The following is a 27,850-nucleotide window of genomic DNA, read 5'->3' as shown; positions in this document are numbered from 1 at the left end:
TGGCATGCTTTGTCCCTGCAACATGAGAAAAATGCATATACAATGATCTGTCAAGCAATGCAGTGAACTGGTAACATGCATGAGCATACATCCTTCATAGTGAAATGTGGACATGGGGTCCAATTGTGACTTTTCCTCCTTTCTTTTGATTCTAGTTGCTCCTTCAGTTCCATGTCTTTGCCGTGCTACTTTGATATTTCCATGCATTGCTTTTAGTCCTCCATGTGCTTTTATGTTGGATGCCTTTTTGGTTCCATATAAATCTATAGTAGATTTGCTTATGCTAGTGCCCTTGCCTTGACAACTGTTGTTTCTTCAATTGGTGTCAATGGCAATGCACAACAACTCCACACATCGTTTTTTCTTAATGGGCACTTTAACCCGTGGTTCCTTTCAATCATTTAGCTCCTTAGTTTGCTTTTCGTTTTTATGCTCTTCCTAGGGCTTCCTTTCATGTAGTTCTTTATGGTCTTCTTCTGATTCAACGTCAAACTCTTCATTTGATATGTAAATAGGCATTGCAATTAATTCCCATGTAATGACTTGTTCAAGTGCCCACTTGGGCCCTTATTGTTTTGTAAGAGAAATACCCCACAATGTAGTTTTCTTTTTCTTACCAAAGCTTCAAAAACTTTTTCGCATGTTAAGATTAATTATACCAAATCCATCCAAGGATATCCCCAAAAAATATCCACATAATTGATATCCATAGCATGAAAATTTGAATGCAATACATATCTATGAATGTTAATTTTCAAATTTCTAGAAGTTTGAACATTCTCACCCTTAATTGTTTGCTTTGAATATGTAGGAACTTGCATCTTTATCCAAGTTAACGTCAATGTTATCGGAACCAAATCAGTGATCGAATTGGAAAACCCTTTGAATCAGGAATTAGACCGGAATTGTAAAAATACCGGAATAAAATACTAGTTGACCAAAAAGGCATGGAATATTCAAATTTTAAAGAAAGACATATATATTCATGTGCATCCATATGAATCCAAATCATTTATATAAGCAAAAGTTCTCATTTATATAGCATGTAACAATGCACATAATCAAAATAGCATCGATTGCAATCCATTTCTGAACCGAAATACATCAACAAATACGCTCTAGATGGCCTTTAGCATCCAAACAAAATCATGTTACAACAAAAAACCTACATATCACTAAAATCGTTGCTTTTATTGGGATCTGCGTCCTCAGTGTCACACTCTAAGATAGAAAAGACATAGCATGTCAAGTTAAGATTTTGTTCAAAGGATGGGTACATGTGTAGTAGGGTCATGATAGAAGAGTTGGACAACCAATGCTGCTAACATCAAGGTACATAGAGGGCTTGGTGCTCTTGATTAAATACTAAGCCCATACCCTTTTACATGACAAAATCCAATGGAAACATTGCAATCCTCCCAATCATGACATCTTGAAAAATTGTTAAGTTTGTTGGATTTTGAGTGAGATCTAAAATTCTACGTTCTCGATATAAATCCAAAGAGATCAAAGCCACTCTCAAACATCTTGAGTCATTTCATGGTAATGTTAAAAATTTAATTAAAAGGATGAAATTGAAAGATGATCTCCTTTACCTTTCATTTTCAGCCATTTACTTTAAGAATTTAACGGGCCGTAGGCTTGAATATTAGGCTGCCAACTAAAAAATATTTGTTTTTAAAAAATCCATTTGGAACTTGGACCAGCTGGTTCCACTGGTTCCGATAGCACTGGTTAACATTGATGAAGTTATGCTCGCTACTAAGGCTTATGGAAACAATAACATTTTTCTACTTAATACATCCATGAACTTGTAATAGGTGGTTGTCACATAAACATAAACGTATAGTTCTAATTATAACCTTTTCCCTACATGAAACTTCCTATTTAAAAACCCTTGTTCATTTTTTTTATTTGAAGGTGCCTTCATTTTGTCATAGCTAAGCAAATTTCACCATATGACCACACTTGTTAAATTAACAGGGAGCCAAATTTTCTCAAGCCTTGTCCATGTGAATTTTGTTTCTTTTATGTATTCTTCAATACTAGGACCATTGGCTTTGATGTAAAATAAATGTTTCTAATGTAAACCCAAAAATAGAACTAGGATTTTGAAGAGATAACTTACCTTTCAATGGAGTTGCCTTGTGCGGCTAGGATTTTAGTCCACTAATATATAAAAAATCATAACTTCTTTGATACTTCTTTGATTGGCTATTATGACCACAATTAGGAAATGCTACAACCACTTTGTATCTATTGGCATTGGATGGACTAAAATCTGGTCAAACTGTCAATATGTATTGGTCTAGAATCTGTGGTCTTCATTAGGAAAACCCTAAAAGTTTGGTTTTCTATCAACAATAACTCCATTTCCTAGGCTCTGATTTGCACAATTTTTTTGAAGTTGGGTATTTTTCTAGAGGAATTCAGATCTACAACTGGTTTCTTCATATTTTAAAATTTTAGAATTTGATTTGCTTTTTGCTGTCCTCTTTTTCCTTTGAAAAAATTATATAAAAAAATAAAAATTCTTCCACTTTGTACCTCGAAAAAGCTTTGATACCACTTCAAACTGAGCCAAAAAAATCCAATAATCTGCAAACTCAGCTAATATTTTCCATTTTTTGGTGAAATTTTGTTGATATATCAGGATATTTTCAAAATATCATGATATGTTCAAAATTTGTAAAATTCACAACTTTTTCTGCTGATAATATCCCTGAGCTGAGAGAATCATGATATCTCATGATATTGACGATAGATAACCAATCTTTGCAACACTGCATTGGACAACAGAGCATTAATTGAAGATTTTTTGGTCTCATTTCGATGATTCTTTGAGCATCAATACATTCACCTTTGCCTTTGGTACTTTGACATACAGTTTTCCACAGCCACCATTTTTTCCCAAAAGTGAGTGTGGGGTAAGATGTTATTACTTTTGCCCATTACAGAATGGTTACATAACGGTAGTAGTTAATTATTATTAAACTAAGAGCGTGAATCCTTTGTTTATATTCGCATCTCCTTCCACCCTGGAAGGCACAGAAGGGCAAGTGTTATTATAAATTTTCTGCCACTTATTTCTTGTTTGTGGATTGTTGGCTTGACATATTACAGGCTATTAATTCTCTCTTTTTGTTGTATTGGGCTTGTTTCCTTTTGTCTAACATTTCAACCGATAGACGATGGATGGTAGCAATGTGAAAAGTAGCTAAATTTTAGCAACAGATTCCTTTGAATTATGTATGTTGAAAATGGTTGTTATTGATGTCAAATGCTATCCAAATGAAAGAGAGTTATATAGTCAAATAACATATTTTGAGACCTTTCCAACGATATATGACACACCTTCTTGAAATATTGTTTTTGGATTTTTGATGTCCCATTTAGGTATCCTATCTTTGAATGCATTTTTACTCCAATTATGGAACATAATATATATATATATATATATATATATATATATATATATATATATATGGTTGGAAAGCTTATTCTGAGATTTTTGCAACATTATATGGCACTCCCCCTAACTTCTTTTGGTTAAAGAGATGATTTTTTTCAATATTCATTATATAGTCTGCCAAGTTAGCCTAGCCAGTGGGCAAGTCGGCCTTGCTTTTGGTGGTCAAACACACTATATATAGGTGTTATGTGTAGGGACCTAGGACATACTCGCTCAAGCCAATTCAGGTTTGTCTAAGCAAGCAAAGGAGTAATTCTAAGGTTCATACCTCATGAACCAAGTGAAGCATAGTTGGAGAGTTTTCTTGTGGGAAGGGTTTTTGGCACTCTTTGTGAAGGTTTTTGGTCCTAGTTAGAAGGTGAGTTGCAACGCTGTTCTAGAGGCCGAGTTTTAGCCCTGTTGAAGGCCGAACTTCAATGTTGTTGAGGCTGAGTTTCAGGTTTGTTCTGGTGGCCAAATTTCGATGTTTGAAGGTTGAGCTTAGGCCTAATTTGAACTTTGAAGGCCAAGTCTTGGAGTTTTGATGGGAAAATTCAGGGTTTGTTTGAGGGTTCAATATAGGGTTTATGTGTCGCTGAAGTGCAGAAACCCAAGGAACTTACCCAATGGTGGGCATGCAGCCTTGTACTTATCTTCATGGCTTGTGGACTATGTTGCCAGGAAACGTGGGTGCGGGGACGGGGACGGCATTTTTGGAAACAGGGTGCGTGGGTTCGTCGAGTAATATAATAATATTAAATTTTAATAATTATATTTTATAAATTATAAATTTGTAATTAATAATATATATGAAATTTGAATTTGTATATTTTTTCAACTTTAAACAAGAAAACTTTAATGATAATCATTTAAACATGTTTAGTCTCTCCCATATAAAAACACAATTTTTTCATAGGAGATTCTTCTCAACCTGATAGTGGTCTAGACTTTTCTTGATGTCTAATCATCCACCTGCCCCATGCATGGTGTGCTATGTGGTAAAGCAATCCCAAAAAGTTAAAACAATGGCAGCCTTACCCTTCCACAAAACACGCTTATTCATTTAGGCATATTTTCCTAGTTTTAATCTTAACATGATGTTATTAGAATGTTGTGAGAAATTGGCAGATTTTGATACTTAATTTGGCCATTTTCCAAAATAGCCCTTCGCCATTTAACAACATCAGCTAATTACAGCTTATGGCTGGTCTCAATCCTACTTTCTATTTGACCGAAAATGTCTGAACTTGTATGTGTGCATTTACAGTTTATAATTTGATGGTTATTAACTTATTTGGCTCGGGAATGAATGTTTCATAAATTCATTCCAAATTGTATTACAAGAATCTGCAAGCTCAAATTACAGAGTAAGAGGTCTCTTTTCCAGTTCTGGTTTCGATGCCATATAATATTAAAGGCATTGAAGATCCACAAATACAGGAGATTCATAATTTACATTGAGACTCTAACAAACCTTGGGCATAAGTTTTGAAATTGTTTTTATAAATTTATAGCATAAGACTAATGGAGAGACTGATCATAAGAGTCTCCTGAGGTAGAAAGGGACTCATGAATGTGCAAACAGCTACCCTTTTTTTCCAACTATGGTCATCACCTTATTAAATATTTCCACAAAGCTACAGCCAATATGATATGATATTCTGCTTGTGGGATTGTACACCCATAATGTTCCTTTTATAATATTGAGATATCATAATCATATATGATTTCAGAATACTGTGTCGCTCATAAGTTTTGAAAAACTTATCACTGTTGATAAATTTTTACAATGATGCATTACCCTTGAGCAGCACGTCATGCCCACAAAGCAATGCTAAGGCATGTGAACAAAGACAGTCTTTGGAAACTGTAATCTTTGGAAATGATGGCAGAAAATTTCCTTGAGAAACATTCAGAAGACCTTACAACCATCTCTGAAGGACAATCTAGACCAATGACCATCAATGACTCCAAAAATGATATCATTCGTTTATGGCATATATTCTATATTCTATGGCATATCATTCGTTTATGGCATATCATTTTTTAAATTTCAATAAAAAAAAATTATTTGAAAATTAAATTTTTAATATAGTTTTTTTATGAAGAACCCAAAGAACCCAACCCGAAGAACCCAAGAACCCAAGCACACGAAGAACCCGAAGAACCCGAAGAACCCAAGAACCCAAGCACCCGAAGAACCCAAGAACCCGTTAAAGGAAAAGAACCCAATTTTTTTTTTTGAAGAACCCGGTTCTTCATGGAAGAACCCGGTTCTTCTGGGTTCGTCTGGGAAGAACCCGTACCCGAATCCGGTACTTGGGTGCGGGAACCCGGGACGGGTTCGAGAACCCCACCCCCGGGTGCGGGTACCCGTGCAACACAGCTTGTGGAACTTATTGGCAAGATACCTCTTCTTGATCCAACTGTCTGATGTGAATGCCATCCTTGAGAATAGGCAATGATATGGTAATGGAGGTGTAGTTAATATGGAAGTTTTCTTTCAAGATTCAAGTGACACATGACAAGAGTGCTCGTTCTTGTCCTATTTAGGTCAAGATAATACTATATAGAAAGTTCAAGGTAAATTTTTGTTGTGACTAGGGGCAATATGGCAATATCCAACTACTTGAAATCTCGCTGACCCCAACAAATCGAGGTGACCAATATGCCAGCTGAAGAAATATACAACAACCCAAATGGTAACTTGCTGGTTGCATACGATCAGAGTCTCATTTATGGCCGTAACTAAATCAAGGCAAAAGCTATGTAGCAAGCTTCCTTACTAGTCCCATGAGATTGAGGAACAAGATACATTCAAACAAACATTGTAGTAGTAAGGTTTCTTGAATATATCTCTGCCTACACATTCCTTTTGCAAGTGTGTAGTTGGTTATACCAGCTTATCATATAAGGGTCAAGGGAAAATTGCAGAATGTGCAACGTGCAGTATCTGGCTAGTTGCACCAATAAGAAAAACCATAACCAACAACATCATCTTCTTATCTATGAAAGTGAGATGGTTGGCAGGGGCAAGTTGAGAGTTGATGTAGCTTTAATCCTCAGCAAGAGAAAGAATAATTTTACTCCATTTGACATATCATGACCCCTCTTTGTTTTCCCAAGGCAATCTGGTTCATAATCCAATTAATTGCAAGCTTCACATGCTGGCTAAATAAAATGTTGTCATCTATGCATAGGTATATCCCTTGGCAATTGGCACTTGAGCTCTCATTTTACACAATTGATGCATGTATGTATGTATGATTGTATGCATGTGTGTATGGATTGTATGCATGTATGTATGCATAGTACATATCCATACATACATGTATACAATCCATACATACATACAATGTTTGCATGGGTTGTATGCATGTATGGATGTATGCATATATGCATGGAATGTATGTATGTATGCATAGATGCATGCATACATACATCCATGCAATCCATACATACATTCATACAATCCATCCATACATTTTTTTATTTATTTGTTCAGTAGAAAAAAATATCTTTCATTATTAAAATAAAAGAGGTTACATATTCCCGAGTCTTTACTGTTCCTTATACAACCAGATGAAGAAAAAACAATGCATCAAGTTAACAACAAATAATCTAAAGCCAGATAAACCAGTGGAGAACCTCCCTTCCAGATAGCAAGAAACCACAAAAAAGCCTAGAAAACTATTAAAAAGTGGACTAGAAAAGGGGGAAGCCAAGAGAAAAATCCGACGACTAAAAAAATAGAGATAACAAGGATCGACTAGCAAATACAAAACCCAGGAAAGTACAGGAAAAACAGAGAAGCAAAAAGACCTTCATGAAAGAACAAAGGTGTCGGAGCTGGTGGCAATGTCCTAAACTAAAAATGAAATAGTCCACCCGAAGCAAAGACATCGTGCTTGGAAAGATGATCAACTAAAATGATTTTCTCCCGATAGACGTGGCAGAAAGATATAGAGGAGAAACATGCCCTCATGGAAGAAATTGCTCGAGCGAGTGGATTAATGAAGGCATAGTAAGAGAGTGATGCCCCAACGCCCAGTTAATGGCCACCTTCGAATTGCCAACAATAAGGATCTCATCTATCATGAGCCATGAGGCATGCCGCACAACGTAAGACTCCCCATAAGGCCAACACCTCAACTCTCATGTTGGTGCCTCTAACACTAGACCTGTTGAAAAATCTAGGGCATTAGTGATTAGGAGATTTCTCTTCTTGATAATTGCTTGTGATATGCTTTTACTTCTTGTATTATGATCTTCTCTTCGTTATATTATCAATGTGTTCTTTTCATCAAGACAATTACCAAATAAACAATAGAAGACAAGAGACACAGTATGTAGGCTTGTAAGCCAGGGCCAAAACCTCTCACTCTTTGAGAGGAAAATCCAATCACAAATTCTTCTTATAGATCTTCAATTGACGAATACCAAGACCATGACAAAGACCCTTGACTCTAGTGTCCTCCCAAGACCCTTGTCACTAGCTTTGATGTTTTGCTTCTTCCATTTCTCGGCTTCTTTTGCTCTCCTCGACTTCCTTTTAGAGAATCTCGGTCTATACTCTTCCTCTCGGCTACCCTAGAGAATCTCGGTCTCTATTCTTCCACACTGTTTCTCTCAGCTTCCTGCTGCGAGATCCTACACCCAAATAATGTCACCTCGATGCAGCAACTAGTTCTTCGATCTTATCTCTATGCCTTCGGTCCTTCTTTCTTCGCACGTGGGAGAGCATATATGCCCAAATTAGTTCTTCCAGAAGTATCCCTTCATTTGCTATTCTTCTCTTGATCTTCGCTCTTTTCTCTAGCTCTTCTTCACACTTGTACTTATTTTCTTCACCGAATTCCTTGCTTCTAAGTGAGGCCGAGTGTGGCTATATATAGTATATACACACTGCCTCATGTCTTTTAGGCCAACATGATCACAAGGAGGAGAGTCGACATCATCTTCTAGGTTATTCGTTCATTGTAGGGCGACTTGGAGAGGGCTAGTGACAAGGTCTTGGAGGAATACTTTACAGACAAGTGTGACTCTTTACAATGTGTAACATGACTTCATTATATGACAATGACTCTTTTATTCTTTTAGGACTAGATGACAAAAATTCCTAAAGGCTCTCAATGGGAGCATTGACTCAAAAACAAATTCTCTTGCTCATGAAACCTATGATGCAAGCATTACAATATTTTATTTTTCTTCTTTACATCTCTTTACATAAAATCACAATTACATGTCATTATGAAGACCGAACCTAGTTACACTTTTCAACAGGACCAATAAAAGGGGAAGGTCAGGGAAGGATTAAGGATGATGATGGTGCCACAACCGCACAAATCACCCACTGAAGCACCATTGAAGAATCCAATAGGATGTATGTTGTCAAGGGGTTTATGAGACCAACAATGCTTGTTACAAATAGATTTCCAAGGGTCGATTTCCATAAAACATGCCACCATTATGAGAGTAGTGGCTCTAAAATCCGGGACAAAATTCTAAAAAATGCAAGCATTCCGACAAACGCCAGATGCCCCAGAAGATATATAGGGGGATGGCATTGTATTCTAGCGGTCTAGAAGACCAAAAACAAAGACATGAAATAATGTATGTTTTGTCCAAATGCAAAGGGATCTTAAGGAATAAAGAACCTCCTCCCAAATAGCTATAGAAATAGGATAGGACATAAATAAGTGTGCAATGTCCTCACTAGCTAATCTACAGAGAGGGAAAAATCCTGGACCCAAGAAGCCTCTCTTGGCAAGGTTGTCCCATGTTAGAATACAGTTGTGAACAACAAGCCAGAAAAAGCATCTAAGCTTTGTTGGAGCTTCCCACTTCCACATGCGTGCCAACCAAATGGTGGTAGTGTCTTGTTGATATTGATTCAAAATGTAATTATATGCTGCCTTAGCATTGATCTCACCACCCTATGATACTCCGCCCCAAGTCAGTCTATCCTCCTTATCAGATAAAACAATGACAACTTGAAGTATATGTGAACGGTAGGATTCCCACTCAATGGAAAAATAAGGAGGCAGATCCAACTCTTCAGTGCTCCTCCCATGAATGGATGGGAAACCAACAACCAATGAGAAGCTTATGTGCTTTAATGTAAAGATGCCGCTACTGTTAAGATGTTGGATAATTGGGAAAGAGAGGGAATGGATACCATCCATCCCAATAATTGCATCAAGCCCGACTAAAATATGACTACCCTTGTCGGCAATCCAACAAAGGTTACAACACACCCAATCTCTAGTTCTCATCGTGTCGGGCCAAATATAGGAGGACTTTTTCTCCACCGACGCACCAACCATGATGTTGATAAATCTAGGGCAGAGAGTTAGAGTATTTATTAACTTGATTTCTCTTTAATCCTTGACATTTCTTGTGATTTATATTAGTACATTATCATCATTATTTAGTTCTGTTCATCATCAAGACAAATGCCAATAAGAAGATCACAATGCAAACAAAAGAACACCAGAAATAGGCTCCAAGCCAGGGCAAAACACCACAAGGGGAAAACCCAAAAATATCTTCTTATAGAATCAATTCAATGAAGACTTCCAAGACCTTGACCCAAGACCAAACCTTCCAAGAGATGAACCAGCCAAACCCCAAACAATATCTCTGCAAAATCAAGATTGAGGAAACCCTAGGTCCTCCAACAAACTCGCACGTGTGGGCAAGTAGAGACAAAAATTCGCTTCCTTTACTTCCTCGCTGACCTCCTCAGAATTTTGTTCCTCTAATTTGCTAGATCATACCTCCATTCTTTCGCTAGAATAAAAGTAATTCGTTGGAGATGTGTATCTTCAAATGAGAGCGAGCGCTTCTTTTATAGGCATTATGTTGGGTGAATTAGGCCTCTCTAGGCCGACTTGAGAAATGTTGGCTGACACATCTCTTGGAGGCTTCTAGACTTGACATAATACAATAATAATTTTTCTTTCTTAATACATGAGCCCTCCAAAGGCTAGTACCTCATGACTTCGATTTTTTGAACTTTCATCAAGACCCCTAGAGCATTCAATGGGTGCCATGACCTAGGACACAATAACTGTGGGCAAGAAACCCATTTTACAATAAAATAAATTTTCTTTTACAAATCATTTTTCTTTTTTCTTTTTCTTTGAGAAGTACATCAATAATTACATGAAGTCATTACTGATATACAATTTTGAAGACCGACACTAGTTACATTTCCGCACTCCCTCTTAACAAGGGAGGTATTCATATTAGACCATAGGTACAAAGACAATACTTTTATTGAATTATTCTCACAAGAGTCGGATTGGTAAGCCATATTAAGCATCAACATTATGATCAATATATAACCAACATTGTCAACATAGCAAGGCCTTTACTAACAAGCTCTGTCTCTCCATAGATCATAGCACAATGCTGGGAGGCTTTACATGGGACACCACACTACCTCTCAGGACACATACCCCACCCAAATGTTCACCAAGTATGTCCCTTTAGGATTATTCTTATCTTGGATTCCCAATCCTCAAAGAATATTGGTCCTCTTCGACCACTCTTATTTTGGATACCCTGTCAGATCCTCATAGAGTGTCGGTCACGAGACTACTACCTATCTTTGATTTACAATCCTCAAGGATTATCAGTCTCAGATGCATACCCAATCCTCTGGATGCCATTCTCTCCTCATGGCCTTCACTAAGACTTAGGACTATTAGTCTTGGTCTAGTGAATGACACATGAAGTAGAGAACCATATCTGCCACTCCCTCTTAAATAGGGAAGGGTGTCCATCATCAATTACTATGACAGTAGCTCTCAGGGCTCTATCTTCATCATCACACGTGCGAACTTTCTTTGAACATCACAGAGCCCTCTAACTACAACATCAAGACAAAGTCCACTGTCACTTTCCACATCATCAGTCTGCATTTGTTGCATCTTGACGAACCAATCATCATAGAGCTCGAACATGGCTCCCTCTGAACATCAAGAAAGTGATCTACCAGAACATGATCATCGACATTTGCAACCTTCTATTACATCTGTCATCGTGATTTACATCAACTCCTTGGACCAAGTACCAAGGCAACAACCCAATGGAGTCATCATATCTTACTTAAAACGAATCTTCTTCATATAGCAGGATGTGCAGAACCTAACAATATATCATGTCATCTTTAGCATCATGGTCTTCCTTCAATCTTTATCAGAGTCTTTAGCGGAACATCAACATATCTTAGCCAGTCATCTAGCCCTGCTCCTCATTTCCAAGATGAGGTTCAATGTGCTGCAACTGAACCAACAACTTCTAAGAAGCATATATTATTATTAGCTTGCAGCAAGATCTTTATATCAACCAGTTTACTGCTATTCAAGTTCATGAATCCTTTCGTATGCTGCTATTAATTTTTCTCTTCTAGGCATCCACAATCGCATGATCATACCATGAATTTGGCTTTATACATCAAAGTACCCAAGGATCCAAGGGTCCTTGCAACTCCCCTCCCTCCATCATGCTTGCCAAAACAAAGGATCTGCTCATCCTTCTTCCTTTACTTCCTATACCTGCATTATTTATTAACAAGTACACCCAAGCAAAATATACAAAAACAAAAGCATGATGTCAATTTGTCAATCTAGGGTTACCATGGAAACTTAGAGGATGGATTCCTAGGGTTTTCAAGTGCCAACCCTAGACCAAGGGATCCATGTACAACTCATCAACCTTATCCATACATACTTGTCACAAGCCCTAGATTGTACACATCCTAAAAGCCAAGGTTAGGGTTTCTATGAGGGAACAAGGTTAGGGTTTCCATATGACTAGGGTTTACTTATGTCGTCGATGGTTTTAGATATCAATACCAATATCAACAATTTTAACAATAAATCCTAGAACCATACACTCAACCAACCCTACAACATTTCATGTTGGATCCTTAATAAATTATGCCATACATGCCTCAAGGTTACACACCTTTGTTGTAGGGACTTGTTATTTTGGATGCCATGGTCTCTTCATCATTTTTTCTCAAGGTGTGCATCAATTCAAGATATTCATCACTGTATTTATTTGCTTATCTTGCTTCAGGATCAATATACTACTGCTCTTCTGCTTGTTCACCAATGATGTACAGATCTAGAGAACTGTTTGCAATGATATACCATTTAACCATGAATTTCTTGAAGTTTCCAAGATGTTGACAATGACTGCCAACAAAACTTATCTTGTTGTCAGCTACTGATGTATCGATAACCCCTTCCCATGATGGAACAAAATTGAGGATTTCTTGATCTTTAGAGAATGCACAAAAGTAGGGTATGGATTTTGTTTTACAAAGAGACTTTGCTTTAGAACTCTGGCACTTTTGACAATGGTCTACAAATAGAACTTATGCTCAAAATAGGCCTCCAACGAATTCAATCTTGGATCTCCTTAGTGCATAGGTGTAAAGCAAGTATCTTAGAGCTCAGATTTTTGATACCTTGGAGACTGTCTTTCTAGGGCTTCCAATGTATTACAAAAAAAATACCTTAGAAATTTAGATATTTAACAGAGGGATTACTCTTTTTTAAGGTAATTGGAAGTGATAATGTACAGGGTTTTGATACCTTGAAACTCAGAACAGACCTTCAAATAAATTTGCTTAAATACATACCAGAGATTGGAGTTTTGCGTAGAAATTCGAGAATTTGGATGGAGGGTGTAGACCTTGTGAGGTCTCTTTTGACCTTCACTCCTTCACCAAAGGGCCTTTCATAGGCTACTTGACTAGCCTCTTAATCCTTCCAAACTCAAGATTTTATGCCCTCGTTCTACAAGAATAGGCTTGTGGCCTTGTTTCAGAGATTAGGGCTTGATAACCACAAAGAAGAGGACTAACAGAATGAGTCCAAAACTTTGGTTTCTTGATTGATGAATTCGGTCCAAGGAGAGTAGATCTTCTAGCTATTCAGTCATAAAAAATAGTGCTTATATCCCTCTAAAACTTCTCGCTCCTTTCTGTGTATGCTAGTGACCATATCTTTGCAATTAGGGCTAGAACTTGTGCCCAAAATTTTGTTCTTCTTTTCTTCTCAAACTGGGACTAGGAAATTCTCTCCTTCTGAGATTAGATGGTGCCTAGATGATCTTCTTTACCGCCCTCACCTTAAAGCCCTAACTCTAATACCATTTTGAGAAATCTAGGGCAGAGAGTTAGAGTATTTATGAACTTGATTTCTCTTTAATCCTTGACATTTTCTTGTTATTTATATTAGGACATTATCATCATTATTTAGTTCTGTTCATCATCAAGACAAATGCCAATAAGAAGATCATAATGCAAACACAATAGCACCATAAATAGGCTCCAAGACAAGGTAAAACCTCACTAGGGGAAAACCCAGAAATCTGTTCTTATAGAATCAATTCAATGAAGACTTCCAAGACCTTGACCTAAGACCAAACCTTCCAAGAGATGAGCCAAGTAAACCCCAAATAATATCTCTACAAAATTAGGATCGAGGAAACCCTAGGTCAAAGAGTTCAGGCTTCTGTGATCCATATCAAGATTGTGAGAGATTTTTCGGCGGAAATCACATGGAGTACCATTTGTCGAATGGTACTCCATGTGATTTCCGCCGAAAAATCTCTCACAAATCCTAGGTCCTCCAACAAACTCACATGTGTGGGCAGGCAGAGACAAAATTCGCTTCCTTTATTTCTTTGCTGGCCTCCTATTGTACAACCACCTTAAAGTTTTTTGGCTCGCATGCAAATTTCAAAGCCTATCCTGGATCTTGTGATCGATCGTTCCTTGGTCACTTGTTGGTAGGATGACGATCTCAAGCCTCCTCCTTGATCTTAAGAGTTGTTCACGTTCTCATCTTTTTGTACTATGTGTCATCTTTGGCTTAGGGATTGTTGTTTGTCACGCAAAGGGAATGTTGTTTTGCTTCAAGGAAATCTTGTGCGTATGAGTTGTTTTCATTACATAGACATGTTTCACACTCACTTCACGCACTCTTGTCATGAAGGTTGTTGCATCAAGCAGAGTATGTTTTATACATTCTAGATGGTCTACATTGTATCACTAAGTGTTCATGTGTGATCATAGTTGAGTCCTATCATTGTTTACATCTATTTCACTGATATCACACTTAGCCAATTTCTCGAGCAACCTAGCCTCATCCAGCTTCCCGGAACTGTGCACTTTGCGTCTGCAACCCTTAAGCTTTTTCCCTTGCCTGCTGAAGCTGCGTAGTGCGCAAAGACCCCAACCCCCCTTGGCATCCAAAACTGCGCAGTGGTTTCCTCCAGTGTCCTTCCTCCAGCCGGAACCCACTGTGTCCAGAAACTGCACAGTATTGTCCCTCAACTGCTAGTTCTACCTTGCACCCTGAAACAACGCAGATGTGTCCTCCTGGAACCCATCCCGCAGCAGTGCCTTGCATCCATAAACTGCGCAGTATTGCCTCTCAGCTGCCCAGGCTGCACTGTACTCAGAAACTGTGCAGAGGTGTCCTCACAAGACCCCATCCCGCAGCAGTGTCTTGTGCCTCGAAACTGTGCATTGTTGTCCAAGCTGCCCTATTTGTCTTGCATTCAGAAACTACGCAGATGGGCCTCCTAGGGCCTCATCCCAGCAACAATCACTGCCTGCTGAAATTGTGTTGATCTATCTCTTAGTGACTACAGGAAAAGGTGACATGCTAAGATCACTCCCAAGGAGTTGAGGAGAAGGACCAAGAGACTAAGTGATGGAAAAAGATCAAGACCACATGCAAACTCCGTTGGATGCATGATCATCTTGAGGGTAAGTATGGTAAGTAAAGAACACCTTTTGAAGTACATCTCTTAGTGTAGTTTGTAGGATTGCTTGTCATTGTCATATCATCATGTCTTCAATAACATGCATGTGTGCAAACACAAAAGTCACTTCATGCGTTTCCTCTACATGTCTTGCTTCCTTTTCGCTTGTTTGACCAACTATCGTCTTTGGCATGTTGATTGCTATGTCATGCTTGTGACCTTGTTCTGATGACATCGAAGGTTTGTTTTTGTGTGCATGAGTTGTTTTGACTATGTAAACACCCGTCGCACTCACACAATGTTGTAAGCACTGTCGCACAAGTGTCGTCACGGTCGTCCGAAGGTCCATCCCAAGTGTTGCACTTGTCACTTTCACCATTAGACAGTCTCGTAGAGGGTCATGCTTTTCCATGTTTGGCTTGTTGGTTTGAGGTGTCTTGTCGTTGAGTCATGCTAAGTGTGCGTTCACAAGGTCATGTATGCACGAGTTCACTTGCTCCCACGCTTAGCCATTTTTCCCAAAGTATTTGTCGACTTGGCAACCTCCTTCAACCAGACCTTGACTGAGCTGCATTGCGCAATCTCAGCCCTAAGTAACCCTGTTGCTGCCCAGAATTGCATAGAAATTATTTCCTAGCCTGGTCCAAGCTGCACTTCCCGCATCATCAGTCATCAAGCCTCCCTCTGGTTGTTGGAAATCTGCACTGCACCGAGACCTCGGGTTGCACTGTTCCCCAAAACTGCACAGATATGCTCAGTACTCCCTGGACTGCCTGCCTTGCACTGTCTTCAAAATTTTGCGCAGTCATGTCTGTCAGGTCCCCATTGCCCCACTATGCATTGACTCTGGAAATTGTGCAATCATGACCTGTTATTCCCTTATTGGCTTGCTTTACACTACCTCTGGAAATTGCATAGTCTTGACTAGCAGTTCCCCGTTGCCTTGCTCTGCACTACCCTTGGAAACTGTGCAGATTTGCTTGCTAGTCCACTAGCAACTCTGCCTCGCATTGCTTCGGAAAACTGCGCAGTTTCGCCTACCAGTCTTCTGGTAGCCTTGTTGGGCTCTCCCTCTAGAATTTGCGTAGTAATCTCTCTCAGTTTCCCGACCTGCAACTATCACTGGTGCCCCTCATTGTGCAGCCTCCCAGTGAAAACAACACAATTTTTCCCTGCAGTCCAGGCCACACTCCGCAGCCCCGCATCCTGGACTACGCTGTGCTTTGCGTAGTCTCAGTACCTTGTCTTCCCTCCTGGTCACCCTGATCGATCACGGAAAACGATGCATCATGGGAGATTAGGAGATTTCTGGATTTGATGTCGTCTCGTCATGAGTGATTGCAGAAGCATGTACATGAATAGAACATGGTGCGACGACGAACAAGATGAAGAAGGAGCGCATGCTAGAAGACTTGCTCGTGGTTGGACAAACACACGAAGCATACCAAGTAGCAAGCGAAGGAGATACATACACATGCATGAACCATCAAGCGAATACCAAGACCATCAAAGACCCCGCACACCTCGTCATGCGAAGGTGAAGATATGATACACCAAGAGCATTCTCATCACCCAACAACAAAGTAGCATGACATGGACACCACAATCAGCATGTTCATGTGTCGAGTTGTGTCATGAGTCGTCTTGGCTACATCGCTACTTTGGGCCATACTTGTTGTAATCAATGTGATGTAACGTGGAAGTCCAAGAGACCCACAAATGAAGTTGAAGAGTCATGAAAGTCGAAGGGTCGTGTAAGTCGAATAGTCATGAGGGAAGTCAAAGAGTCACAAGGGTCAATTTCACCCTTGGCTATATATACCCCCTCATTTGTACATGCAAAGGACTTTTCACCTTGGCTCCTCCCACATAGCCTTGAGAGTCTGTAATCTTTTCTTTGAGGAGTGAGCAGTGGCTCCAATGCTCCACTACTGGGGCTAGTGATGTATGGTGTACGAATGTGTCTTGGAAATTTCGCTTAATTCAGAAGCCTGTCATAGGCCAACATGTTTTCATGCATGCGTTGTATTCATTTGTAAGACTATTCTTTAAACGCTTGTAATGCATGTTTGCTTAACTTGTACTAGGATAGTTGAACTACTTCGGTTATTCTAGTGCATATATTGTTGAAGATGTGTTGTAATGGTTGCTATTGTTGTCTCGTCCGTGTGGACTACTCCACCAGACACTAGATAGATTCATTCTTGTATATTTGTTATAACGATCATCGCATCCGTGTGGACTACTCCGTTGGGTGTTGTACATGCTATTTATTTACCTTAGTGTTTGTCACTGCCACATCCTTGTGGACTACTCCGCCGGAGGCTGCACGAATCATGTTGTGTTGTGTGTGTTTCTACCTGAGTTGGGACTACTCCCTCTCGACCAGAGACTCACTTTCACTCTCCCCCTCTGTAGTGAAGGAACTTAGACACAAGTTACACTAAGCACTCACCAAGCACATGTACCTCTCTTTTTGAAGACCAAGTATATCACTCTCATGTGTTGACAAGCAAGAGCTAAGGCATATTTTGAAGATAATGGCAACCGGGCCATCATACCGATATGGGACTCCTACACCAAACAACATGAGGTATAGTTGGGACTTCATTCCGGGGAGATCCCCTGAATGTTGGCGGATCCAACACCGTCAACACCTCCTCAAAATTTTGCTCCTCTAATTCGTTGGATCAGACCTTCACTCTTTTGCTAGAATCAGAAGTAATTCGTTAGAGATGTGTGTCTTTGAATGAGAGCGAGTTATTCTTTTATAGGCATCATGTGGGGTGAATGAGGACTCTCTAGGATGACTTGAGAAAGGATGGTCGGCCCATCTCTTGTAGGCTTCTAGACTTGACATAATACAATAATAATTTTTCCTTCTTAATACATGAGCCCTCCAAGGGCTAGTACATCATGACTTTGAAATTTTGACCTTTCATCAAGACCCCTAGAGCACTCAATGTGTGCTTTGACCTAGGACACAATAACTATGGGCAAGAAACCCATTTCACAATAAAATAAATATTCTTTTATTTTTCTTTGACAAGTACATCAATAATTACATCAAGTCATGACTCATATACAATTTTGAAGACGGACATTAGTTACATTTCAACACATGATCTGCTCGAAATTAGCGTGCTAAAGATATTTCTCCCTAATGATGCTTTGCTAGATACCTTGCCCCATGAAAGCTCTCCAAAGATTCTTTTTAAGCAACGCACCATTGAAATCTTGTTTCCTTAATGCCCTAGTCACCACTTTCTGAGTGTCTGAAAATCAATTCCAGGGAGGAGAGATGGTATTTCGATTTATTTCCAGAGCCGGACCATAAAATCCTTGAGAGGGAGGAGAGATGGTATTTCGATGTGTGCATGCAATCCATATATGCATACACATAGGGGTCACGATATGTCCATACATACATGCATACCTACATCTGTACAATCCATCCATACATACATACATACGTGCATACATACATGCATGCACACATACGTCCATACATACATGCATACAATCCATACATACATGCATACAACCCATACTTACATACATACAATGTATGTATGGATGTACGTATGCATGTATGTATGAATTTATGTATGTCATGTATGTATGTGTGCATGTATGGATTGTATGCATGTATGTATACAATAGAATGGGGGCATTGCATAATTTTTTTGAAAGCTCTTTTTCTTTTTCTTGACTCACACTGGAATAGCTTGTGTTCCACATTTAACTGGTTACAAGTTGCGGCTACAGTAAAATTCTTTGTTGAAAGTTGAAACAAAAGATAAAATCAGCAGAAAGTTCTTATCCCATTAGTATTAGGTGTTCTTAGCTATTTTAAGTAATTTTCATGGGCCTATATTTCATATCTTTTTAAGGAGATGTATATGCCAGTCCCAGAGGTATAAGATATAAAACAGTTTACATAAAAAGATTCTCCTTTTTTTTCATTTTTCTAATGCTTAGCCCAAGCTTTCCTAGAATATAGAATGTGTATGTTGGCTGGCATTTCTAACAAATGTCCTAAATTAAGACTAGATTTGTTTTCATGGGAAATTTTAAGTAACATGAGTTTCTCACAGATAATTGAATTAATGTAAGTCTGTAAATGAATTTCGTCCCTCTTCACATTGCATTTTTAAAGTTGACTAAGTTGTAAAAATTTGATGTTTTTATAAAATATCTCCCAGTGTTCTACTATATTTGCTATTTTAATAGATTTAGCCAACATAATTTACCTGAAATAATTTATCATTTCTCGCTGTGCAAAATAGGGCTTACTCGTGTCTTAATCTTGCTTGATGTTGAAAGTATTTTAATTTTGTCTCTGTTATGCATTATATTATATGTTATATATAGCTTTTTTTAAAAATATTTTTGTCTTGTGTTGGGCCCATGCTACTTAATAGTTACTTCTAGTTACTTTTCTTACTGGTGGTTTTGTGTTGTTAGCTAATTGCCACACAGAAGGAGTTGCAAAAGCAAATGACAGGGACAGTTGCTGCTCCTATTGTAAAAGAGGGCAAAATAATGGAGGCAGCACTTGGGCAACGTATGGAAAAGCTTCTAAAAGCTCAAGTAGATTCCTTATGGGCAAGAATTCAGGAAGAAAATGCAAAACGCGAGAGATCCGAACGGCAATTGTCAGCTATGTTGACTAACACTTTAAATAAAGAATTGCCTGCTACTTTGGAGCGCCTTTTGAAAAAGGAGATTAGCAATTTGGGTCCATCTGTGGCACGCTTAGTTACACCATCTGTGGAGAAAGCTATTTCAACTGCAATAAATGATGCATTCCAGGTTTTTCCCTTTATTTCTATGTTTATATCGCTTTCTAGGATAACCCTTTTTCCATTAATGCATTTTTCTCGATTTGTTATCTGTCTTTGGTTGTTTGGAGAATGTCTAGTTTATCTGTCTCCTATCAGTGTTTATAATATTGTTTCCAAAGGGAAGAATTGCTCCACATGCATCAATATCATCCTTTTCCCATCTTGCCTTGTTTGTCTATTGGAGCTCTTCTCGATGGCAATTTCAGCATATAGTTCATCTAATTTGTTTTTGTACAATTCAGTTTCTAATATTATTTACTTTAATGTGAGATTGTTTGCATCACGGCATGTTAATAAGATTTGAAGTAACATCTTACATTGGCTTTTTTTACTTTTATTTTATTTTATGATATGAATGTTTCTGAGCATGCATTATTCTGCAGAAAGGAATAAGTGATAAGGCATTTACTTTGCTAGAAAAGTCAGTTGGAGCAAAACTTGAGCCAGCTTTATCTCGACAAATCCAAACTCAGTTTCAGTCATCTGGGAAGCAAGTGCTGCAGGTGATAAACATAGATTATATTTACTGGTTTTAGTACTTGCATGAATATTTTAAGGTCTATATATATACCTTTTGTTAGAGTGGGCATAACTAGATATTGAACTTTTATTTCAGGATTCCTTGCGGACTTGCTTTGAAGCTTCAGTGATTCCAGCCTTTGATCATTCTTGTAGAGCTATGTTTGAGCAAGTAGACACTGCTTTTCGAAAAGGAATGACCGAGCATACGAGTGCTGCTCAGCAGCAATTTTCAGCATCTCATACTGCACTTGCATCTATTCCTAAGGTATTGCAATCTGTCATGTGTTAGCAGTAGTAGATTTGCAACATTAGTCGAGGAACTGGCATTTTTTTTTTATCATTATAGAAATATCTTATTCTCCAAACTCTGAATCAAAACACTTTGGTAAGAGCCAATTTTGTGGTCCAATTCAACCACTATAACAACTTAATGATCTAATTTTTTAATTATATGTTGATGTACTTAAATGCTATAAAGTCACATTATAGGATCCCTATTTACGATTTTAAACATCTTTAGTTTCAATTTCAATGCACATTGCAAAGTTGGAATTTTGATTTTTAGTTTATATTAAAAATTTCATTACACATCTAAATTTACATATGTTGTACAACAAAAAGTTCATAGACACACTTCCTTCAGTGACCTTTTATAAACTCCTTAAAATGTCACATGGCAGGTGAAACTTGATGGTTATCTTTAATTTTTCCTTGCTAGGAGTATGGTTGCAGTGGAATGTTCAATGAATCAAAAAGAATCTGCTACTATTTAATGTAATGATCATAAATTGTCATCTTCATCTTGATAGGAATAAGATGATGAAATAATTTTATTAATGTTCAATGAATAAACACAGAGTACAATTAGGTCATCTGACCAAGAGAGTGATGGCTGTGTAAGGAGAATACTTCTACAGGTTTGAGGGGAGTCTTGCAAAGGCTTGGGCAGGCTGAGCCCTCAAGCCTGTGGTTGTATAGCGGCCATGGGCCCATGGCAGGCTGTAACGAACAAAGTTTGTACTATACAATAATCTTCAGAACACTCGGAATACGAATACGTCCATTGAGGGGATATATATATATATATATATATATATAGAATTTATGAATGAAGAATATGAATTGGTTACAACAGAGGGTCCCATACCTAGGTGGGTACCCCTTCATGAACAGTAATGTATTTTGAGACATTCCTCTTCAGAATACTAATCACTGTTAACTTATTAATTATTAATTATTTCGTAACATGCCTTCCCCTTTAGAAAAGCTTTGTCCTTAAAGCTTATTAATGAAAAGGCTTGATATATTTATTATTTTTCTGTTTCATAATGTCTCTTTGTCGCCTCAACTTATGGAACTATTATCTTTGATGATACAAGACGATATGAACTTCTGAGTGTGGTACAAAATTGTTGAATAGTAAAATGATCTAGGCATCCCAAATTAATTTTCTGTGGAATCTTGCGATTGCTAGAAACTTGGGATGAATTGTTATCACAGGATTGGATTATGGTAGACATTAGTATTCTTCGAAACATAAGGCTGTTGTTTTTGTTTTGAGTGATACAAATATGTAGACTGATTGAGATGTTTGCTCTTGTGATTCGGATATTGATAAGGAGTTTTTGTGATTTGATTTCCGCTTATCATGCGTGTGGCAATCTCCTAATTTACTTCATGTATTGATGTTGTTGAGTTGGTTGCATAATCTTCACTTGGAATTTTCATCGTCTGAACTGCAACATCTGAGTATGTTTTTACTTCAACTAGTTTGCCAAAACCTCTCCAATCTTGAGAGGAAAACCCGCATAATTCTTCTTCTTATAGAATCTTCAATTGACGAACTCCAAGACCTAGACCCTTGACCAAGACCCCTCCAAGACCAATGTTTTAAGACTCCGACTCCGACTCCGACTCGGCCGAGGATCGACTCCGACTCCAACTCCGAAACGGTAATGACTCGGCCGGCTCGATTTCAATGACTCGGTCGTTGTAAAAAATACATTAAATATTTATTTTTTTTATTAAAAAACATAATTTTAAATATTTTAAACATAATTTTAAAGATTTTTATTCATGTTTCCAAACACACAGCATTATAATATAGATGGAAGACAACATATGATCAAAGTAGGCTCATGAACCAATCCACTATATCAAAATGGTACCCAATGGCAATACATAGTCAACTGTCATACATGATCAAAGACTCAAAACAAAATACAAGTAACCAAGGAGGCTAGAAATGGCCTCTACAACAAAAGTAAACTGTGATGGTGACCAGACTGCAATACTAGTTCTACTGGCTAGTAGCTACTGCCAGAGGAGCCAAGATCATCTCGACCAATCTCTGGATCATCATCATCAGAGTCAGACAAGGGGCCCCATGGCTCCTCATCATCATCATCGTCTCCAACTGCAACTGTAGAAGTGGTACCAGTACCACTAGCAGGCTGTGCAGCAGATGCAAGCTGAGATAGAGTAGATATGCGGCTGCGCTTCTGTCGTGGCTGAGCAGAGGAAGCACCTACAACTGGAGTCCTTGCTGGCTGTGAGACTGAGGCTGGTGGATTGGGATCTGCATCCAACTGAACAGGCTGAATTTGAACAACATGTTCAAGTTCATCAAGATCCTCATCAGGATCAAACTCTGGTGGACGACTCTCCACTACCCAATCTGATGTTGGATCAATGTCTTCCAACACAATGGGATCTGAATCAGGTCTTTTGTTCAGCAATTGGTTTCGTCTGAGCCGAAGGTTGTATTGGACAAAAACTAGATCATTCAACCGTTTTTGATCCAAACGGTTTCTCTTCTTTGTGTGAATCCTCTCAAAGACAGACCAATTGCGCTCACACCCAGATGCACTGCAAGTTTGACTCAAAATACGAATTGCAAACCTTTGCAATTGAGGGCACTGGCCACCAAAGGCCTCCCACCATTGTGCTGCAAAAAACATAGGAGTGTAATGAATTATGAGTTAGATGAAGGCTGAAGCTCAACAAAATTACAAATTATATCTAACTTTCAAATTATAAATGATTTAACAAACTTTAATAAAAAAAGTAAACCTGTAAAACCATTAAGAAATTGAAAATTGAAATTTTTGTTTACCTGGCTCATCTGCTTCTCTTGCAATCTTTGCTAGGTTCTTCCCAAAGGTACCTGTTGCATTGCTGAAGGATGTGACCTGTTGATGTATCTCCAGCTGATCAGACTCCGATGGGATCATGCGTTCAATGCAATCAACCAATCCATCTCTGACCTCCCCCCTCAAAGCTCCTGACTCCTTAGCTTTATAATGATACCGTGGGTTCAAAAAATACCCAGCTGCATGTATAGGGCGATGGAGTTGATTGTTCCATCTTTCATCAATGATTGCCCAAATGGGCCCATACTTTGCCACTCTATCCTTGTATGCTGTCTTTATTTGCTCCTTTGCTTGATCCATAGCCTCATAAATGAAGCCCATAGCCAACCTTTCCCCATCCACCAACCGCAACACCTTAACTAGTGGCTCAGCAAGCTTCACAATCTCTGCTGCCTTTCTCCAAAAAGTTTCTTCATGGACTTTCCTTTTCAATTCTTTGCCTTCTGGTTTGTTAGACCAATTGCTTTGATTCCATTCATCACTGGAAAACATCTTTTGCAAGTTTCTATGTTGGGAAAGCATAGATTGCAATGTCAAAAAATGTGTAGCAAATCTAGTGATGGCAGTGCTAATAATATCCTTGCCTCCAGTGTGTTTCCTCATGAGACTCAAAACCAGTGTATGATTGTAGATAAATTTTGTTATGCTTTTGGCATGATCTACAGTGTTTCTGACCCAATCTAATTTTCCAATATCCTCAAGCATGAGGTCTATGCAATGTGCAGCGCATGGGGTCCAAAAGATGGTCTTGTGTTTTTCCTCTAACAGTTTACCAGCAAGAACATAGTTAGAGGCATTATCTGTGATGATTTGAACAACATTAGCCACCCCACCTCCTCAATAACCTGATCCAATAGCTGAAACAACAAGTGGCCATCTTTTACCTTATCAGATGCATCAACTGATTTTAAAAACATGGTTCCCTGTGGGCAGAAGACAAGAAAGTTTATGATGGTACGGTTTCTTTGATCAGTCCATCCATCTGACATGATGGTACACCCTGTTCTTGCCCATGAGTCCCTGAACTCTTGCAAATACTCATTAATGGATTGAATTTTTTTCTGCAAACCAAACCCCCTTAGCTCTTGCATAGTAGGGCCTTTGAAGCCTTTTCCAGCAGCATGTATGGCATCAAACATAGGCTCATAATATGGTGAACGAGCAGCATTAAAGGGGATATCAGCATCATACCACCATCTAGCTATGTAGTCACAAGCAGTCTCCCTCAATTCTTTCTTCCAATGGTCATCTAAAGTGGGCTGAATTTGACCTTTACTAACTTCAGGACCATGTGCATCTGATGGAGAGGAGGGAGTGAAATAACTTTTGATAGTCACATCACCCTTTGTCAAATTCATTCTACCCTTTCCCTTATCTTGAACAGAACCAAAAGAGGGAGGAACATAACGGAAAGGGTTGGATGCCTCAGTTTGAGGGATAGAGGAAGAACCCTCAAAATCATAGTGGGGGTTGGTAGCCATCATTTTTTGTATCTCCCTCTTCCTCCCAATTTCAGCCTGTATCTCTTTTTGCCTAGCCTTATCTTCTTTAAATTTCTCAAAGCTGGCCAACAAATTCTTTCTAATCTCCTCAATTTCTGATGAGGTACATGGGGTAATTTGGCCTCTAATCCCTGCCAAGTGTTGTTTCAGCCTATTAATGCCCCCAGGACCTTCCTTAATTTTCCAATGGCAAAATTTGCAATGCATCTGACTATCAACCATTTCAACATATGCCCAAGCAGGATCTTTTGCTCTAGGTGCCATTTTTTGACTAGGAAAACAATCTGAAAATGAAAAAAAAATAAAAAATTGATTCAATGTTCATTTATTTGACAAAAAACACTCTCTAAGCTTTCTTGATATGCACCTAAAATTTACTAAGCAAAAACAGATTTATAGAGGTGGAAAAAAAATACCTCCAGGCACAAACTGCCTCCTCAAGCTTGCTCCAAGAATCAGCTCCTCAATGCTGCTCCAAATGGCTGCCCAAGAAGCTCCTCACTCCAGCTACAATGCTCCTCCAAGACTCCTCACTGCTGCTCCAAAACAAGCTCAAGAACTGCTCACTAATTCTCAAAGAAGACTCTCACTCAAATGCATAAGACTGCTGTGAGTGAATGAGAGCATTTGGGTGTCTTAAATAGGGTTTGGGAGGGGGAAATGGACCCCAAAAGCATTTAACAAATTACTATTACCCTTTGGAATCCATAAACTGCATTTAACTTTGTCAAAAATTACAAAAAAAGTGAATTTTTTTTATCATTTACGCTGCCCAGCCGTCCCAACAGTGACTCGGCCGAGTCATTGGATGACTCGGCCGAGTCATATGTGACTCGGTCTACCGGACCGGTTAGCTCACTGAGTCACTCCCCAGGCCTTTGACTCGGTTCGACTCGGCTGAGTCGGAGTCGATTCGGCCGTTTTGTAAAACAGTGTCCAAGACCAAGTCAGTGCTTGTTTCAAGTCAAAGTCAATTACTTCTTGATATTGCTGCTAGCTTAACCCTTGATCCTGGAATCCTGGTCTAAAACTTTCGACTTTCCTTCCTGCAATTCTCGGCTCCCTGCAATTCATTGCCTTTTTCGCACATGTGATGAGATTAGGGTTCTTTTAACCCTTCTCCTCCTTCGCTAGACTTGGACTAGTTGCTTGGTGATTTCGGCTTACAAGATGAATCACCTCCTTTCCTTAATTCGGTTTTTTTGAGGTGATTATATCTGTGATTTGTAACAGCGTAATGTGCCTTAGCTTCCTCACATGTGTGAAGAGAAACTAACCCAAATCCAATTCAGAAATTCGTCCTTTATTCTCTTCCTTCGTCTCTCTCTTCTTTGCTCCTTTTTCCTTTCTTGTGATCAAGTATCAAGTGTGTGAAGGGTGTCCTTGAGAGAGGCCGAGTACCTCCATAGGCTTCTTGTACATGATTCTAGGCCAACTTGCCATTGACTCCAGGCCGACTTGATCTTGGTGTAGGCTGATTGCTTCATTTGGAGGTCGACTTGCTAGTAGCACTTGTACTTGGTCTTGGGGGGTCTTTTGACTCTTACAATGACTCAAATAAATTCTCTTTTACAATATGTAACATGCTCAAATGGGTCTTCAAGACATGACAATGACTCCATTGACTTTGACTCAATGACTAATGCTAAGAGCTCACAATGGGAGCTTGACCTAAAAATAAGTTTCCCTTGAGCATGAAACCGATGTCTCAAGATCAATAATAATAAATTTATTTTTCTCATTACATCAAATACATAAAATCATGATTACGCATGTCATTATGAAGACCGAACCTGGTTACATATTTCAACACTTTGTTCTTCGCTCTTCTTTCTTTTTGTCTTGGTGCAGAGATCGAATGCTTGAATGAATGTGTAAATAGGTTGAAGTATTCTTCCAATATATACCCTTCTCAAGGGGTCGAATAGGCCTCTCCTAGACGGACTTTCTTTGGCAGGGCCAACTTGGTCTTGGGAGACAAAATTGACTTTCTAGACTGAAAAATATTTTTTCTTTCTCGTTACAAATTGCCGAAATGAGTCTTATACATATGACAAACTCTTTTGACCCATTAAACCCTAGGAGCATGAAGAACATGCTTGACTGAGACTTGAGCATGAAACCCATGCTTAAATAAAATTATTTTTCTTCTTTCACATGAAATACAAATTGATACAAGTACAAAGATAATAATGAAGACCAACCTAGTTACATTTTCAACAAGGTACACTAAAACAATTGCATGCGACGAGAGAAGGAAAGGATTTCCTCTCTTGCGCAAGCAAGGAAAGGCTAAGCCTTTCCAAAAGCTCCAAAAGCTTGATATACAAGTAAAGCACATAAGATTTATCAAGAGAAAATTTAAATTTGATGATTTTTAGAGAACTAAGGTAAGGAGACCCCCTTCTCAATCGTTGGATGAGCCCTTTGAAAGTTACTTGGCATGGGTCCTTCCACCTTTGTTTCTTGAGAGTGGGTTCGTGCAACGAAAGACTTACCCCACACTCAAAATTTGTTCAAACAATGTTAGATTTCTACACTAGTGCTCCTAAATCTAGGGTGTTTCTTTAATCCAAAAATTTG

The 27,850-nt window shown here is 38.7% G+C and overlaps 1 protein-coding gene and 1 long non-coding RNA gene across 6 annotated transcripts in view; one reads left to right on the top strand and one right to left on the bottom strand.

The window, feature by feature from the left end:
* Window positions 1–27,850, bottom strand: part of LOC149241917 (uncharacterized) — a 97,964-nt gene that overhangs the window by 43,689 nt on the left and 26,425 nt on the right. The gene's annotated exons all lie outside the window — the stretch shown is intronic.
* The window catches only part of LOC149241914 (enhancer of mRNA-decapping protein 4-like), a 103,391-nt gene continuing 95,247 nt past the window's right edge, over window positions 19,707–27,850 (top strand). For 2 of the 5 annotated variants that reach the window (XM_089374074.1, XM_089374075.1), the window contains exons 1-3: window positions 19,707–20,059; window positions 20,475–20,594; window positions 20,708–20,878. In XM_089374074.1, the coding sequence (XP_089230200.1) occupies window positions 19,745–20,059; window positions 20,475–20,594; window positions 20,708–20,878 (606 nt within the window). In that variant the 5' untranslated portion in view covers window positions 19,707–19,744. Of the gene's footprint in view, window positions 20,060–20,474; window positions 20,595–20,707; window positions 20,879–21,293; window positions 21,654–27,850 lie in introns of those variants that run through there. The other 3 variants (XM_089374077.1, XM_089374076.1, XM_089374078.1) reach the window with 3 other exon arrangements.

The sequence above is a fragment of the Pinus tabuliformis genome, chromosome 8 (assembly GCF_031772625.1).
Source record: "Pinus tabuliformis cultivar Carrire ecotype Pingquan chromosome 8, CPIR1, whole genome shotgun sequence".
In the NCBI taxonomy this organism is placed as follows: domain Eukaryota; kingdom Viridiplantae; phylum Streptophyta; class Pinopsida; order Pinales; family Pinaceae; genus Pinus; species Pinus tabuliformis.
Note: the sequence above shows the minus strand (reverse complement) of the source record. Positions and strands in the feature narration are given on the sequence as shown.